Here is an 18,274-nt window from a genome sequence, read left to right on the forward strand (position 1 = left end):
CCTGCCATCTACCAAACATTGTTCTAGGAGTCGGGGGGATAATACAGTGAATAAGATGGATGAAATTCCGGCACTTACATGGAGCTTACATGCTAATGGGAGAGACAGACAATTTCTGAATCACACAAATTGAAAATGGTAATGATAGAAGAGCTACAGAGATACACAGTGCCTTGAGAGCAAACAGCAGGGGAATCTGACCTAGTCAGGGAGGCCAGAGAAAGCTCCCCTGAGGAAGCATCAACCGGGCTGAGATCTGAAGGGTGTGTAGGAGTTAGCAAGGCAGAGGTGGACGGGAAAAGCTTTCTGGACGGGCGGAGCGGGGAGCAGAATAGGCCCCGTGATGGGAGAGATCATGGGACTGCAGAAAGACTGGCCTGGCTGGAGCAGAGGAAGCAAGGGGGAGCGTGTTGTGAGCAGAGTTTGGAAGCTCAGGAAGGGCCAGAGTCTGCAGGCCTTGTTGGACGGGTTAAGGCATTTTATCCTAAGACATCAATAAGCCAGTGAAGAGTTTTAACCACAGAAGTGACATGATCAGATTTGTGTTTCCAAATGACCATTTGGATTGGAGCCGGGTAAGAACGGAAGCAGGGAGACCATTTAGGAGGCTTTTGCAGACGTCCAGGCAGGAGATGATGCTCTGAGGTACTTGGATTAGTTAACAGTGTTTCCTGATGCAAATGCAGAAAATCTGGCCAACAGTGCTTTAAATAAAGAGGAGTTTATTCCTTCCTGCATTTAGGCCTGGAGGAAGGCAACTGCTTTATGTTGGTGCCATGGCTCAGTGACTCCAGGGCCAGCGTTTCTGTGATTCTCTAGGCCTTTCTTTCATGGTGGCAAGACAGCTGCCCCAGCTCCAGGCATCATGATTGTATTCAAGATGAAAAGAAAGGGAGGAAGGATGGTACTTGCAAGCCCCATCCCTTTTATTATAAAGGCAAAAATCTTTCCCAGAATCCCTCTTCAAATTTTTATGTATATATCATTAGTTACTAGTGAATCATGTGGCTTCTAGGTACAAGGGAGGCTGGGAAAGGGGAAAGGAGGTTGAGAATGAGTTTTGGCTAGTCAGCCAACAGTGATTTGGTGGATATGGAAATAAGTGGGCAGATCTATTTTTAGGGAGCAAAATCCATAGGACTTGGCGATGGATTGAATTATTAGTCCCCTCCTCGCTTGTTTTTCCTGCCTGTGGATTATGTTTAGTAATGGGGTGGCAGCAGAAGGTATGTGATCATAAGTGTGATATACAGGAGGAAGTTTATATAATTAAATCTATATAAATTAAATCTTCTCTTTAGGAAATCCATAAATTGGATATCTTCTTCTCCCAGTAATTTGGATTTGATTGTATTGTTTAATATTTGGACATTGGGGATTTGGGAAGTCCAAAATGAAGCCTTCACATGTGGGATTATATTGTATAATCTTTTAGAGTTTACAGCGTGGTTTTGTATCCCTTGATACTAAAATCCTTGGAGGTAGGTGAGCAGGTATTATTAGGCTTAGAGAGGGTAGGTCACTTGTCTAGCGTCACACACTTTCTGGTCTCAGGGCTTGAGCTCTTTCCACTAGCGAGTACTGCCCTGTAGGACATGGGTAAGGGAGTTGGGGGTGGCTTGTCTGGAGAGGAGCAAACACAGGGGCCCATCTCCTTTGAGACTAGAGCTGGGAGGACATGGATTGATGCTAAAGAGACTGATAAGGTCTTGATGAAGGTTTAGGGCTGGCAGCAGCACCTGTGTGGTGGTGGAGGAAGGGGGGAAACCTGGGAATGCCCACCATTGGTGTGGACATTCCCAGTTTTGACGTGGCCACAAACAAAGCAAATGGGATGGTCTGGGTTTCTGTCAAAGTGGCCTTTTGTGCTGTGAGTCTCAGACATGGGTCCTGCCTGGGGCAGGAAGAGGAGGACCATGCCATGGATGAAAGACCAAGCTATCAAAGCTTCTTTCCAAGGTGGGGAGATGCTTCTAGGTGCTTTTCCAATAGCTGCTTGAAAGGCCATTTTGGTCTGAAGTCCCCTCTGCTTCCCCAGAGAGGGGCAAAGGAGGAGACTTGTCATCTAGAACCAGGCAGTTAATATCTGTGAGGTCCCCCGCAGTTCCCCTCCAGGCAAGATAACGAACATCTTCTCCAGCCCAGGCCATCGGGTGGGCCAGGGGCTGGGCATGTCCTACCTTCCCCTCTGTGGAAGATTCCCAGGAGACTTCACAATCTTCCTCATTGTCTCACATCCCCCAGGGTCAGGAAGTTCTTCTTGTTGTCTGACTGTGTCTCTTCCACTACTATTAATCATGCCCGCAAAGCTAGCTCTTCTTCCTGACATCCCTGTGTCTAATAATGGCATCATTAGTCTTCCAGTCACGGCTGCTGCAAACTTCAGAGTCGTCTTCCTTTCTGACTCTCTCCCATCTCTTCCCAGTGTTTTCCAAACCCCAGTGTCTGCTGGAACTCTCTCAACCCACGCCTCAGAATTCCTTATTTGCCCACCTCTTCTGCCTTTGTGCCTGCTTTTCCCTCCACTGGGAATTCTCTCTCCCTTACACACAGCCATCTTGTTCTCCATCTTAAACACACTTTTCTCTGGGAAGTCTTCCTCAATTTCCCTCTGTTGGATCTGCTCTTGCCCTCATCTTAACTGGCCTGACATTTTGGTACCTCTTTCCAGCACAGTCATTTATTCATCTACTTAGCGAACAGTTATTAAGTACCAGCTCTGGGCAAAGCCCCGAGTTAGGTGCTGGAGATCCAGTGATAAATAGAGTTTGGTTCCTACCCTGCAGAAGACCAGATTCTAGCTGGGGAGACAGAAACTGCAACAGACAATTTCAGTGCAGTGTGATAGCTGCTTTCATGGGAGGAACCCAGGGTGTTATAAAAACCCAATAGAGAGGCATAACCCAGAATAAGAGCACAAAAAGTCTTCGAGGGAAGGTGGGCTTAACATGAATAAGTGTTAGCCAGGGGAGTTGGTTGGAAGGTGGATGAAAGGAGATTCTAGGAGGAAGGAGCAGCTTGTGCAAAAATACAGGGACCTAAAATAACCCTCTCACGTGAGAGATTGTTCCCCTGTTAGACTACAAGCCTCTCGATGACAGGGACCACACTTAAATCACCTCTATACACTTCTCATTCCGAGTCTTATTATGGTAGCTGCTCAACAAATATTTGTGGAATGGAATCATATTTGAGGGCAATGAAAAAAAATGCAGTGGCTCAGCACCATGGACAGATCACACAGACACCTGCAGTTGGAGGTAGTCCAAACTGTAAGCTCATTTGCATTCATCTGCATAATGAAGCCAACTTCATTTCCCTGGGGGTCCAAAGGCTCTGCATCATGGGGGATCCAATCAGTCCTGGTTTGGGGGGGGTTGGGCAGGGAAACTGTCAAGGCCTGAGGCTGGTCCTCTGAGGACTCCAGGAGAATCTCTTTTCCTCTTTGCTTACCACTCTTTTCTTTTTGGTCAGGAGCCAGTGGTCCTGAGCCTTCTGAAGTTAGGATTCTGCCTGGCGGTGGGAATCCTGACACCAAGGATGGGACAACCCGGATGGTGAGTAGTAGGAGACTCTGGGAGATGGGGTTCTTTTTTGTTTGTTTGTTTGTTTGTTTGTTTTTTGGAGATGGGCTTCTTAAGTCAGAATAACCTGGGTTTAAATCTTGATTCAAAATGACTCACCCATTTACCGGCTTTGTGACCTTACCATTTTGAGCTCAATTTTCTCATGGGTAAGTGTGGATAATGTCTACACATAGGATTTCAGTGGGATTAGAGAATATTAGGTATGCACAGTACCCGGTACATAGCAAGTGCTCAGAGATGAGCTGTGAGCAGGATTTGGAAGAAGCCATACCCATGGTGGGTATGGGGAGGCAGTGGAGGGGAGGAAGGGAGGAAGAGCCTTGGAGGTGCTGCTGTCTGGAGTCTTTGAGGCTGTCATCACCTCATAGTCAGCAGATGGCCCAGGAGCCTGGTCTGGGATGAGAGAGGGCGCCGTCTGCCAGCTCCTCAGTCCCCGTCCCTCCTGCTGGCACCCCCTCCTGCCGTAGCTCCTGTCCTGGCAGCTCTGGAGTCCTGATTGGAGGCAGTACTTGCTGAGAGCTGACCTCTCTGTCCTGTAGTCTTGGCAAGCCTGGGATGGGGGCCAGGAGCACCGGTTCCAATGCTTTCTCTCCATCACCCCCCTGCCCTGCCAGCCCACTGTTCCTGGGAGGAGGAACTCCTGGGTTCTAACCCCAGTTTAGGATTCAGATGCTGCTTGAAGAGCCAGCATTCCTCCTCTTTATGTTTCTCCTCCCTTCATGACTCCCCTCCACTGGAGTGGGGGTGGTGGTAAAAGGCAAAAGGGGAAATTTCATCAGGGGATATTTGGAACCCGGAAGAGGAAGGTGGAGTCATCTCAGGTTATCCCTTCCTATCTCAGTCCTGGGCGGGGGGGAAGGAGAATAAGCCTACAGCCAGATAGAAGGAGCTGGGTGTGGAAGGAAGCGGAGGGGTTTTCCTGCAGAATCGTGATAGATATGTAGATTTGGGTCCAGTGTTCTCTTTGGTTATTGCTTCTGGGAGCTGTGACCCAGAGGCCTGACTCTTCCTTCATAGCAGTGGCATTGGGTAGGGATGGGACACAGGTGTGGTGCTGGATCAATTTGCCTCATGTCAGCTTGTTAAAAGATAGTTCACCTAATGGCTAGTACGTTTGACTATTGTTTTTATGTCTGTATTGGTATCTTTTTATTTTTGGTTACCTAAGGATTTTTAAAAACCCATTTGGTTGAGGGCATTTCCTCTTGTGAATAAGTATTTATCGTATTTGCAGCATTTGATGAATGATGACGTTATCTTGTGCCCTTGTGAGCATCTTTGTCTAGTATGACTGTTTTAAGGCTTTTAAGCCCGTTTGTGGAAAGAGAGTAGAATTAATCACACTAAATTGGTATGCACTACCTCAAGGGCTATAAGAATACCTAATAAAAGATAGTTTCAGGTGAAGTGGCCTGTTGTTCAGTCCTAATCCCGCTACTCCCTGTTTTCCCAGGAGGTTCCTGGGGCCTGGCCCCCAGCGCTATGAAGAGCCCTTGCTGAGGCCATGAGGGGTTATCATGGCGACCGAGGCAGCCACCCCCGCCCAGCCCGCTTTGCCGAGCAGCAGCATATGGACGTGGGCCCCGCTGCCAGGGCGCCATACCTGCTGGGCTCCGGGGAGGCCTTCTCCACCGAGCCCCGCTTCTGTGCCCCAAGGGCTGGCCTGGGACACCTTTCTCCTGAAGGGCCCCTGAGCCTGAGTGAGGGGCCGTCAACAGGCCCCGAGGGAGGGCCAGGAGGGGCCGGGGTTGGGGGGGGTAGCAGCACCTTCCCCAGGATGTACCCTGGCCAGGGCCCCTTCGACACCTGTGAAGACTGTGTGGGCCACCCACAGGGCAAGGGTGCCCCCCGCCTGCCTCCCACACTTCTGGACCAGTTTGAAAAGCAGTTGCCCGTTCAACAAGATGGCTTCCACACGCTGCCATACCAGCGAGGTCCAGCAGGGGCCGGGCCCGGGCCAGGGTCTGGCCCTACCCCGGAGGCCCGCAGCGAGAGCCCCAGCCGCATCCGGCACCTGGTTCACTCTGTGCAGAAGCTGTTTGCCAAGTCCCACTCTCTGGAGGCGCCAGGGAAGCGGGACTATAATGGGCCCAAGGCTGAGGGCAGAGGTGGCTCCGGCGGAGACAGCTACCCTGGCCCGGGCTCTGGAGGCCTCCACACCTCCCACCACCACCACCACCACCACCACCACCACCACCAGTCCCGGCACAGCAAGAGGAGCAAGAGCAAGGACCGCAAGGGGGACGGACGGCACCAGGCCAAGGCCGCGGGCTGGTGGAGCTCCGATGACAACTTGGACAGTGACAGCGGCTTCCTGGCCGGTGGGCGGCCCCCTGGGGAGCCTGGTGGTCCCTTCTGCCTGGAGGCTCCAGATGGGTCCTACCGGGACTTGAGCTTCAAGGGGCGCTCGGGCGGGTCGGAAGGCCGTTGTCTTGCCTGCACTGGCATGTCCATGTCACTGGATGGACAATCGGTCAAGCGAAGTGCCTGGCACACCATGATGGTCAGCCAGGGCCGGGATGGATACCCAGGGGCCGGGCCGGGCAAGGGGCTCCTGGGTCCGGAGGCCAAGGCCAAAGCCAGGACTTATCACTATCTGCAGGTGAGGCTTTGGTGGGGGTGGGGAACAGGGTCCTCGGCCCTCATCAATGTTGTCACCCGGGGAGCTGTGGAAAGGGTTGGGTGAGAGCCAGCTGGTCCCAGGATGGAGGGTCTGGAGTCAGGGCGGCTCTCCCCTGCCTCACTGTATTGCCTTGAGCCCCTTTTGGGACCTCAGTTTCCCTGTTTGTGCAGTGAAGGGGCCCTTCTATTTTGATATTGTGTGTCAGTGCCAGGAAGACTTTTCCTTTACCTGATGTTTTGGGCAAGCTGTGCTGGCCTCTGCCTTGTGAGGCTGGAGGCAGAATGAGGTGGAGAGCAGGCGGTGAACAGGACAGTGTGTGTGGTGCTCCCTGCCTGTAGCTTCCCCAGGATTGGAGGTCAGCAGTTGGAAAGCAGTCTTCTTGCCCCTAGGCCTTCTCCAGACCTCTTTTCTGCCCAGACCTGGGTGGTCCAGATACTGTTTGAATGTGAAGGTCAGTTATTTCCAGAATGTGCCTCTGCTGGTGTTTGTCTTTCTGGGGAACCTGCAGTGGGACACCCGTGAGGCTGTGGAAGAGCCTGGGAGCCTGTCTTACGGGTTTCCCCAGGCTGGGCTTCACACTGAAGTCTGAGCTCCAGACACAGCAGCAGGCCAGGACTTCCTGAGAGTGGATGGTACAGGTGATAACTAGCACACTGTCCCTGTCCTCTTTTACCAACTCTGTGGTGTCTGCAGGTGAGGCTAAGAGCTCTGACCCCTTCTTCTTATGGAGCTTTCATCCATCTCTCACTGTCCCCTCTCCGTCTTCCTATTGAGATGGGGTCAGGGGCTCTTCTTGCCATCAACCTTCCTCTTCTCTGCCTTACGCCCCCCTCTCATGTCCCCTGACATGCCTTCTTGAGCCCTGCTGTAGTTTTAGGAGGAAAAGTCTAGACAAGTTCTAGAAGTCCAGTAGACTTAGGGTTATCCCCCAAACCCACGTTCCGCATAGTTAATATGCATCCGTTCATTCAGTGAGCATTTCCTGGGTGCTGTGGATACAAAGATGAAGACACAGACGCTGCTTGGGAGGAGCTCACCATTTAAAGGTGGGATAGACAAGGCATCAGGTAGAATACACTGTGATGAGGCTGTGAGAGGAGAGAGCCTTGGGAGCCCAGAGGAGGCACCTCACCCACCTGGGTGATGGTGGCCAGAACAACTTCTAGGAATAATGCCTCCTGAGCGGAATCTCAGTGGAGAATTTGGAGTTAGTTGAGTGCAGAAGTTCCAGGATTAAGGGTGTTCCAGGAAGAGACTACAGCACGTTCAAAGGTGTGGAGAGTTGAGCTTGCATGTGTCTTTGGGTGTCACTGGCCTTTTTGGTAAGTTGTTCCCATGTTAGGGCTCTCCTGGGTGGGGAACTCACAAAAGCTCAAGGGAACAGATAGGGCAACAGTGGAAGCAGGACGGGGTGGGAGACAGAAGGGGAGGTTGGAGACTTCTAGGATTCAGGACTTCTGGGTTGGCCTTGGATTGCCCCTCTAAGCTGGCGATTGAAGGGTCCAGCAGAAAGGGCCAAGGAGAGAACACCAACCCGTCTTCTCCCATCCCTGGAACCTTGCCACCACTCCGCTGCTCCCTGCTGCTTCTCCAGGGCTGCCCTCATCTCCCTGGGGGCTTCCTTTTTAACATGCAACTCACAGTGTCCTGCAGAGGAGCCAGCAGCTCCGCAGTGGCTATGGAGTGGGAGCCCTGCAGCGTGCAGAGCGTGCCTGGCTGTCCCCTCTGCCTTCCTCTGCCCCTGTGGCTCCTCTCTGTAGAGTGCGGGGAAGGGGAAGGATCGATCAGGGCCTGGGGTTCCAGGGAGTCTTAGCACTGGGAAGTCTGAGCCTGTTTGGGGGAGAACAAGGGGCTGCAGGGACTCTCTAGACAGACTGGTGCCCCCCTGGCCCAAAAGCAGGGGAAGCTGGCCACATCAGACCAGGTGTCTTTGGTGGATCCCCAGTCCTTTTGTTGAGACCTTGTTCCCCTACTGGCTGCCAGCTCTCTCTCAGACTTCTTCCAGAATCCCTCTTTTCACTCGGAGCCCTTGTTCCTTTATGGAGCCTCGTCTCTTCCCTGCGTTCCCATCTTCTGATTGAGCCCAGCCCCCCACCGAGCCCTTTCCGCCTCACCCCCTGAGGACTCCTTCATGGGGCCCCATCCCATCCCTGTTCTCACACTGATCTCTGACCCCTCATTTAGGCCCACCCCAGAATCTCTCTTCCTCTCCTGAACCCTCTGCTCTCCCTGAACACTGACCCCCACCCCATTTAACCTGTTCTTTTCAACAGGTGTTTTAAATCTTTGCTACCTGCCCCGGGCCCCTCCCGCATGCCTTCATTATGCCTCTTACTTCACAGTGTAGGCCAACCATCCCAGACTCCCTCGCCTTCCTGTCAGTGCACCTGTGAACTCATCAAGATCCCCAGCCACCCTCGTACCCTTCCTTCTTGGCTCAGAGGAGAAGCCAGGAGCACCCATCCCAGGATGATGCCTCCACAGGGCTTGAGCCCATCTCTCTGGGATCCCCTCTGTCCGTGAGCTGTCCCCCCTTCCTCCCCACATTTAAAGACTGTCTCTTTACTGACTCTTTCTCTCATCCTGCAAACATGCCCAAATCTCTCTCATCCTAAAAAAAAAAGTCTTTCTTCAAGCCCATACCCCTTTCCATCTCCCTCCTGTCTTCCCTTCGGTTCCAAGTGCTCAGAGTGTAGACTCCACTACTTCACTTCCTTTCACTCTCCCCCTTTACTGCAGTCTGACTTCCACACCCCTGTCCTCTAAAATGTCCTGGGAGTGGTCACCAGTGGTCTCTTGAGAGCTCTCTCCTTGAAAGGTACCTTTCAATGCTTATAATAACAATGGTCAACATTGGGCACTTACTCTGAGCTGGGCACTCTATACTGGCTCACTTATCTTTCCCACCAATGCTGTGAAGTGGGCATAATTATCATTACCAGTTCACAGACGAGGAAACTGAGGCTTAGAGATTAATCAGGTTTGCTCAAGTTTACCCAGCTAGCAAGTGATGGGGCCAGAATTTGAACACGGTTCTAACTCCCTAGCCCGAATCACTAACCTCTGCGTGCACTGTGGCATTTGACATTATCAACTCCTTCTATTCTGGAAATGTCTCCTGTTTCCATGACATGGCATTCTCCTGACTTTCCTCCCACCCTTCTGCCCACTCTTTCTCAGGTGACTTCATAGGCTCCTCTCCCTTTCTTCACAGTCCCCTTTTAAATGTCAGTGGATCCCTTCCCACCTCTCTCTCTTCTTTCCCCTGGGCTGTTTCATTCACTCCTGTGGATTCAGCTGCCACCCAGGACTCCCCCATGTCTGCCTCCAGCCCAGATCTCTCCACTGAACTCCAGAACCAAACGCCCAACCACCTGCTCCACAGTTCTCTGCCAACTCAAGATGCTCAACGCTTGAACCTGTCACCTTTTCCCCAAACCTGTTTCTCTGGGATTCTGTGGCTCTGTGAGCAACAGCACCATCCCCCCAGGTCCTCAGCCAGCAGCGTCTCAGTCATCATCGACTCCGCCCCACCCCCTCACCCCCCACGTCTAATCAGGCTCACTGATGCTCCTTAACACCTCTCATTTCCATCTCCTCTTCCCCCTCATTGTCACTGTCTTAATTTAAGCCTCATCATCTCTTGCCTGGATAACAGCATCAGCCTCTTAATTGGTCTCCGTCTTGCCACTTGAGCCCCTGCCCTGCTACTGGCCCGCCACGGTCCATCCTCTGTTTGGACTGTTGAAGTGCTCTTTCTGAAACACAAATAGATGTCACTCCCTCTGTGGCTCTTCACAGAAGGGAGGCAGAAAGTTAGAGGATTTGGGATATAAGCAGTTAAGAGGATGAAGGAGAAGGAGGGGTTAAAGGTCACTGAGGTCAGGTGACGCTTTGCTGCTGGGGTGAGATTGACATAGGTCACTTTGGCCTCTGAGCTTCAACCTCTTGGCACCTGGCATGTCAGCTCCTAGACTCTCTAGGTGGTCCTCAATTAAGTAGCAAAAGGCACATGGAGGATGACGAGGCATCTCCCGTAGCGGAGACCTCACCCTGCTCTGCCTCTGCACATTCCTGAACGTGGCCTGCTTGAGCCAGGGCTGAGTGTCTCCCACTGGCAGTGGAGAATGTGGGTCCCGGCTTCCAGATTCAGTAGGGACTTGTCTGAAAGATAGAGGCCCCTTGTCCCTGCAGGTGCCGCAAGATGACTGGGGGGGTTACCCCACTGGGGGCAAGGACGGGGAGATCCCCTGCCGCAGGATGCGGAGCGGCAGCTACATCAAAGCCATGGGGGATGAGGAGAGTGGAGACTCAGATGGCAGCCCCAAGACATCTCCCAAAGCGGTCGCCCGGCGCTTCACCACCCGCCGCTCCTCCAGCGTGGACCAGGCCCGGATCAAGTAAGGACAGGGAGAGCTGGGGTGGGGGTGGGGTGTAGGATGCTGATCCTGGGTGCCTGTAGGAGATGTGCATAGAGTGGGTACCAGTCAGGTTCCCTGCTTAGGGTTCAACTGGGCAGTCTTGCTCTGCCCCATATAAAGAGGGGGTGCCTGTGATAGCCCCTATCTGAATGTCTCTGGCAGAATTCCTTTACCCAGGAGTCTCCTGGGGATCTCTGGGATTTCTGAGGGTTAGAACCTGCTCAGGGACCTCAGTGCTCTCATTCCCCTCCCCCACCTCCTAGCAGACCCCCATTCTGAATCTGGAATTTTGACCTTTCCCAGCTGCTGTGTCCCGCCCCGGATCCACCCCCGGAGCTCCATCCCTGGCTATAGCCGTTCCCTCACCACCGGACAGGTAGGGAGAGGCCCAGCATGCTGGAAGGAAAGGGTGGGAAGGGTGATTCAGTCCCATGCTCAGCCGAGGCCTTAAAATCAGGAATCTGCCCATGGAAAGAGCACAGGTCTGGTTCTGGGGAGCTGAGAAGCCTGCCTTGGGACTCCTGGAGCTGACTCAGACTGAGGATCTCAGAGAGTCACATCCTTAAAAACCACCAAGCATCCTCAAAGTGATGAACTTGTAAGGGCAGCGTCAGTTCTCTGAGGTTTCCCAGCCCTTTTATGGCCTGATTGCTCCCAACCCACCCCGTGTAAAAGGCAAGATTGAGCGTACAGACTGGAGATAGGCAGAACTGCAGTCTTAGAGGTGATCAGGGCTTGAGTTCTTTCCCCTCCACTCCACCCTGTGGAACACTGGCAAGGTACCTCCCTCTCAACGCCTCTGTTGGCTCATCTTTTTAAATTTTAATTTAATTTATTTTTGGCTGCGCTGGGTCTTCGTTGTGGTGCGCGGGCTTCTCATCGCGGTGGCTTCTCTTGTTGCGGAGCATGGGCTCTAGGTGCGCGGGCTTCAGTAGTTGCGGCACGCAGGCTCAGTAGTTGTGGCGCATGGGCTTAGTTGCTCCGCGGCATGTGGGATCATCCCGGACCTGGGTTCGACCCCGTGTCCCCTGCATTGGCAGGCGGATTCTTAACCGCTGCGCCACCAGGGAAGCCCCTGTTGGCTCATCTTTGAAATGACAATGGTAATGATGCTTTTCTCACAGGGGTTTTGTGAGTTCAGTGAGAAAATATATGCAAACACAAGGTACCTGGCCCCACACTGGTATTTTACAAGTGTGAGTTCTATATCTAACTGTAGACTTTACCCTTAACTAAAGGAGGCAGTGCAGTTTATTAAATGCATGAGGTGGGTTTGAATTCCAGCTCAGCTACTTACCAGCTGAGTGACCTGGGGCAAGTTACTTGACTTTTTTGAGCCCCACTCTCCCTATTTAAAAATAGGCATCATAATAGTGTTCTTGGCACACAGCCAGCACTCAATAAAGGTTAGCTATTTTTACTGTTTGCTGGGGAAAAAACGCGATGCAAAGACCGTCCTGGTTGGCTCCCATGGTTTTGCTGCTGCAGTCTCTTAGCATTTCTTTGTTACATTTCCTGAATCAGGGAATCTGATTGGCACAGCCGTCTTTTCACAGAAGACCAGTCTATGTTGCTAAACCCACTAGTTAATGCTCAGCCCTCATTTTACTTGATCCATCAGCAACATGTAATGCAGCTGATGACTCTCTCCTTCCTGAAACACTTTTCTCAGTTGGCTTTGAGGACACCACATCTTTTAGGTTCTTCTGCCTTCTCTCTCTGGTTGCCTATTCTTAGTCTATGTCACTGGTGCCTGCAAACTCTTCAGGATCTGAACACTGGAGTTTTCCAGGGCTTAGTTCCTGGACTTCTTCCTACACTCACTCTTTGGGTGAGCTCATCCAGGCTCATGGCTTTGAATATTATTGAGAGCCTGATGACTCCCAAATGTCTATCACCAGCCCACATTCTCCCATAAATGCATATATATCTGTGTGTTGAAATCTCACTTGGATGTTGAGTAGACATCTCAAACTTAAGATGTTCAAAACCAAACTGCTGGTACTCTTTTCTCACTCCTCAAATTTCCTTCTCCATCCAATGTCTTCTCCATTTCAGATAATGGCAATTTTATTCTTCCAGGAGCTCTGATCTAAAACACTGAAGTCAGTCTGGACTCCTTTCTCTCTCACACATCCCATGTCCAACCCTTCAGCAAATCCTGTTGGTCCCACCTTCAAAGTATTTCCAGGATCCAATCGCTCCTCACCATCTCCACTGCCAGCACGTCAGTGCAAGTCACCATGTTCTTTTGTCTAGACTGTTGCACTGTTTTCTAGTTGATCTCTTGCACTTGTCCTTGCTCCACTTCATTCTCTCATAATACGGCCAGAGTGATCATTTAAGAATAAAATTGCATTCAATCAAGACCTTGCTCAGGGGAATAGTCAAACACTGTACTATGATGTATAAGGCCCTGCACGATCTGGCCCTTGCTACCTCTGAGTTCCTGTCCTAACACTGTTCCCATCCCACACCCACTCCAGCCACACTGGTCTCCTTGCTGCACTTCCGACACCACACGTGTGCTTCAGCCTTAAGTCCTTTGCTGCTACCTCTGCCTGGATCTCTCCTTCCCAGATACTCCCATGGATTGCTCCCTCGCTTCTTTCAGGTCTTTACCCAAATGTTCTAAATTTTAATTTTAACCCCCCTCAACATTTCCTGTTTCCCTTCTCTGTTCTTCTCCTTTTCCTCCCCCCCCCACTTCTTCTTTTCATCATTTTACACTATCTAACATCATGTATACTTTACATATTTTTCCAGGGGGGCGTAGTTTATAACCCCTGATTTACAAAAGAGGAAACAGGTTTAATGAACTAGTGACGTCACTCTTATCTTTATCGCTTTTTGCCCTTCTAGTATTTTCCTAGAACATCTTTTTCTATATTTTACTTTAAAGCTTTTTGTCTCTTTATGTTTTAGGTATGTCTTTTGTAAGTAGTTTATAGCTATATTTTATTTTATGTCCATTCTGACAATTGTTTGAGAGTTTAGTACATTTATATTTATTGTGATCTCTGATATGCTTGGATTCATTTCTGTCATCTTATTTTGTGCCATCTATTTGTCCTGCCTTTTGGGTGATGCTTTTCTACTCCTTTGCTGCCTTCTTTTGGATCAATTGGATTTTCTTCATTTTTCTCTTCACCAAATCCCACACTGATTTGGCAGTTGTATATACTAATTTCATTATTTTTGTGGTTATTCTTATGATTTCATGTGCATATTTGACTTAGCAAAGTCTCAGATTGACAATTACTTCTACCGTTCTTCTGAACAATGTAAAGACCTTAGGACACTTTTCTTTTGATCACCTCTTCCCTTCTTACATGTACCAGTTGCCCAGTATTTTAGTCCCACCTTTTTTTTTTTTACCTCTCTCAGTTAGTCTTTATTATTGTAATTGAATTTTATACTACTAATACTTGATTAGTAGTATTACTAATACTAAGTATTACTAATACTTCACATTTTTACCTTTTCCCCCCCTCACTATACCATCTTACATTTCATTTCTTCCTTTTAAACTAAATTCTTTAGTAACTTTTTTCAGTGAGTGTCTGTTAATGGCAAATTCTGCCTTTAACCAAAAATGTCATTTACTCTCACTATTTTATATAATTTAGCTTATTACAGAATTTTAGGTCAACATTTATTTTCTCTCAGTGTTTTTTTTGTTTTGTTTTGTTTTTTGTTTTTTTTTTGTGGTATGCGGGCCTCTCACTGTTGTGGCCTCTCCCGTTGTGGAGCACAGTCTCCGGACGCGCAGGCCCAGCGGCCATGGCTCACGGGCCCAGCCGCTCTGCGTCATGTGGGATCTTCCCGGACCAGGACACGATCCCACGTCCCCTGCATCGGCAGGCGGACTCTCAACCACTGCGCCACCAGGGAAACCCTCTCTCAGTGTTTTGATGATATTCCTCTGTCATCTGTTCTGTTGTTGCTGTGGAGAAGTCTACTATCAATCTAATAGTCTTTGTTGGTTATTTTCATTTCTCTCTGATTGTTGTCAAGATTTTGCCCTTGATTTTGGTGTCCTACAGTTTCACTATGATGTGTGTGTGTGTGTGTGTGTGTGTGTGTGTGTGTGGTGTGTTCCCTGAATCTGAGGATTAATGTCTTTCATCAAATCTGGAAAATTCTCTCATGTTTACTGTTTGCTGGTACATCTATTTCCTTCTTTTTACTTTCTATCTACTTGCTTTTTTATCCAGTCTGAAAATCTCTGTCTTTTGAATGGCAGTGTTTTGTCTAATCACATTTAATGTGATTATTGATATGGTTGGATTGTCTCATGTCATTTTTGTTCCTCTGTTCCTTTGCTACCTTCTTTTGTATTAAATACTTTGTGTACAGTTTTAATTTCTTTTCGTTAATTCCTTTTTACTATATTATTCAAGTTATTAGTGGTTGCACTAGAAATTACAATGTGTATCTTAACTTATTAAAATCTAATTGATTCTGGTAAAATACAGAAGCATTGCTCTAATATATCTCCTTTCTTCCTTTTCTGTGCTATTATTGTCATATGTATTACCTATATCTGTGTTATAAACCTAAAAATTATTATAAACCAATAATAGTGTTATAATAATTGCTTTGCTTATGTCTTTTAAAGAAGCTGAGAGAAAAAATGTGAAAAATATATTTATAGAGCTATTTATATTTACTCACATATTTACCATTTCTGGTGCTCCTCATTTCTTTCTGTGGATTTGAGTTACTACTGGTTTTCACTTCCTTTTAACCTGAAGAACTTCCATTAGTATTTCTTGTAAGATAGTTCTGCTGGCAGTAATTTCTTCAGTCTGTATTTATTTGGAAATCTCTTTATTTTTACTTCATTTTTTGAAAGATAGCTGTGCTGGATATAGAACTCCTGGTTGACAGTTTTTTTCTTTTAGCACTTTCACTATACCATTCCACTGCCTTTGGTGTTCATTGTTTCTGATGAAAAGCCAGTTTTTAATCATATTGGGTTTTTTTTGTATGCGATGAATTGTTTTTCTCTTGTTGCTGTTAAGATTTTCTCTTTGTCTTTCAACATTTTGACTGTAATGTGTCTGGGTGTGGATCTCTTTGTGTTTAACCTAATGTGGATTCATTGAGTTTCTTTGATCTGTAGATTAATGTTCTTCATCAAATTTGGAAAGTTTGGGGCCATTATTTTTTCAAATATTTTTTCTTCCTCTTTCTCTCTCTCTTCTTCTGGGACTCCCATTACATGCATACTGGTATACTTGATGTTGTTCCATAGGTCTCTGAGGCGCTGTTCATTTCTATTCAGTCATTTCCCCCATTCAGTTCTTTATATTGGATAATCTATACTCATCTATCTTCAAGTTTACTGATCACTTTTTGTGCTGAGCCCTTCTGGTGAATTTTTTTTTCTTTGTGGTACGCGGGCCTCTCACTGTTGTGGCCTCTCCCATTGCGGAGCACAGGCTCCGGATGCCCAGGCTCAGAGGCCATGGCTCACGGGCCCAGCTGCTCCGCGGCATGTGGGATCTTCCTGGACCAGGGCACGAACCCGTGTCCCCTGCATCGGCAGGCGGACTCTCAACCACTGCGCCACCAGGGAAGCCCCTTCTGGTGAATTTTTAATTTCAGTTATTGTACTTTTCAGCTCTAGAATTTCCATTTGATTCTTTTCTTGTTCTTTAAAAAAAAATAATTAATTAATTAATTTGGGGCTGCCATTTTTGGCTGGTTGGGTCTCCGTTGCTGCGTGAGGGCTTCCTCTAGTTGCGGCGAGCGGGGGCTACTCTTCATTGAGGTGAGCGGGCTTTTCATTGTGGTGGCTTTTCTTTGTTGTGGAGCATGGGCTCTAGGCTCATGGGCTTCAATAGTTGTGGCACGTGGGCTCAGTAGTTGTGGCTCGCGGGCTCTAGAGTGCAGGCTTAGTAGTTGTGGCGCATGGGCTTAGTTGCTGTGTGGCATGTGGGATCTTCCTGGACCAGGGCTTGAACCCATGTCCCCTGCATTGTCAGGCGGATTCTTAACCACTGAGCCACCAGGGAAGTCCTTTTCTTGTTCCTTAAAAAAAATTCTCTTTGTTGTGATTTTCTATTATTGCTGTCACTGTTGTCATACTTCCCTTTAAATATTTAAACATGCTTTCCTTTAGTTCTTTGAACATTCTTATAATAGCTGCTTTGTAGTCTTTGTCTGATAAATCAAATGTTTGGGGACGTTCACATTTTCTTGTTTATTTACATGTGTCACAAATTTTTTGGTTGAATACTGAACATTTTAGATAATGTACTGTAGCAACTCTGGATTCTTATTTTACCTCTTGAAGATTGTTATTGCTTTGTTTGTTTGTTTGTTAATCCCTGGGCTAAATCTGTGAAATCTATCTATGATTCCAGATGCAGCCTCTGATTTCTCCACTAATTTTTTTTCTTTCTTGTTTTTATTTTAAAGCCTGGTTTCCTAGGGGTTGTCCCTGTCTCTGCATAGCTTAATGTCTAGCCAGAGATTGATCAGAGGTTGTGCTCAAAAGCTTCAAGCCCATAAGACTTCTTCTCTCTCCTTTTATGGTTCTATGTGTGATCTGGGGAGTACAAACACTGTGCTGTTTTCAAGCCATCTCTGGCTTTTACTTTTCACCAGGCTCTCTTGCATTTCTTCTGCACGTATGCACAGGCTCCACTGGCAAAGGATATGTGGGTGGGCTCAAGGCCTCTCTGATCTCTGTTGTACATGCACCCAGCCTCTAGTTAACCCAGACTATGTGAAGAGCTTATCAAACTCTTTATGGCTATCTTACCCACTGGAACTCCCTATCAAATCCCTGTCTAGTCTGACAGTCCCATTGCTTGCCCCCAAACAGTGCTGAAACCTCAGCCTGGCAGTGCTGCTGGTTATTCCTATTCTTGATACTATAACAGACAATGCTGAAAATTAAGTGAGCTCCCTTTGTTAGTTGCAGTGAAGCAGCTGGTTTTCATAGCCTGGCCCACCCTTTTTGAACTATTGCAACAGATAGAGCTGGGAGCTTGGGTAATGGGAGCAGCCCCAGGCAAGGACACCACAGACTCATGCTGTTCTTACCCGAAGTTCAGTAATTTTCATGAATGTGTTTCATTGCTGTATACCTTTGATTGATTTTCAGAGTGATAAAATGGTTGTTTTTGACAGTTTTGTGCAGCTTTATAGTTGTCTTGGGGGATAGGATTTGGTATCCTCACTCTGTTGTGTCTGAAGTCAGAAGTCTGGAAAATTCTCAGTGACTATTATTATCCCTTTGAATATTGCCTCTTCTACACTTTATTGAGTCCCCCCTCTAGAAGTCTTATTTGTTGTATTTGGGGCCTTTTTATTCTCTCCTTCATATTTTCCATCTCTTTACCTCTCTATGTTGCCTTCTAGGTAAGTTCCTCAGATATTATTCACTGGTTCACTATTTTTGTCTTCAATTGTGTTTCATTTACTCATTCATTGTGTTTTAAATTTCCCCCTTTGCCCCCTAGAAATCTGATTTAGTCCCTTTTCAAATCTTTCTGGTTTTTTCAAAGCTTATTTTTTTGGCTGCACCATGCAGCACGTGGGATCTTAGCTCCCCGACCAGGGATCAAATCTGTGCCCCCTGCAATGGAAGTGTGGAGTCTTAACCACTGGACCACTAGGGAAGTTCC

The 18,274-nt window shown here is 48.2% G+C and overlaps 1 protein-coding gene across 1 annotated transcript in view; it reads left to right on the forward strand.

Moving 5' to 3' along the window:
• Positions 1 to 3,486: 3,486 nt before the first annotated feature.
• Positions 3,487 to 18,274, forward strand: part of DLGAP3 (DLG associated protein 3) — a 40,171-nt gene continuing 25,383 nt past the window's right edge. Inside the window, exons 1-4 of the mRNA XM_024125558.2 lie at positions 3,487 to 3,557; positions 5,041 to 6,189; positions 10,405 to 10,610; positions 10,935 to 11,007. Coding sequence (XP_023981326.1) covers positions 5,092 to 6,189; positions 10,405 to 10,610; positions 10,935 to 11,007 — 1,377 coding nt within the window. The 5' untranslated portion in view covers positions 3,487 to 3,557; positions 5,041 to 5,091. The remainder of the gene's footprint in view (positions 3,558 to 5,040; positions 6,190 to 10,404; positions 10,611 to 10,934; positions 11,008 to 18,274) is intronic.

This window comes from Physeter macrocephalus, chromosome 3, assembly GCF_002837175.3.
Source record: "Physeter macrocephalus isolate SW-GA chromosome 3, ASM283717v5, whole genome shotgun sequence".
NCBI lineage: Eukaryota > Metazoa > Chordata > Mammalia > Artiodactyla > Physeteridae > Physeter > Physeter macrocephalus.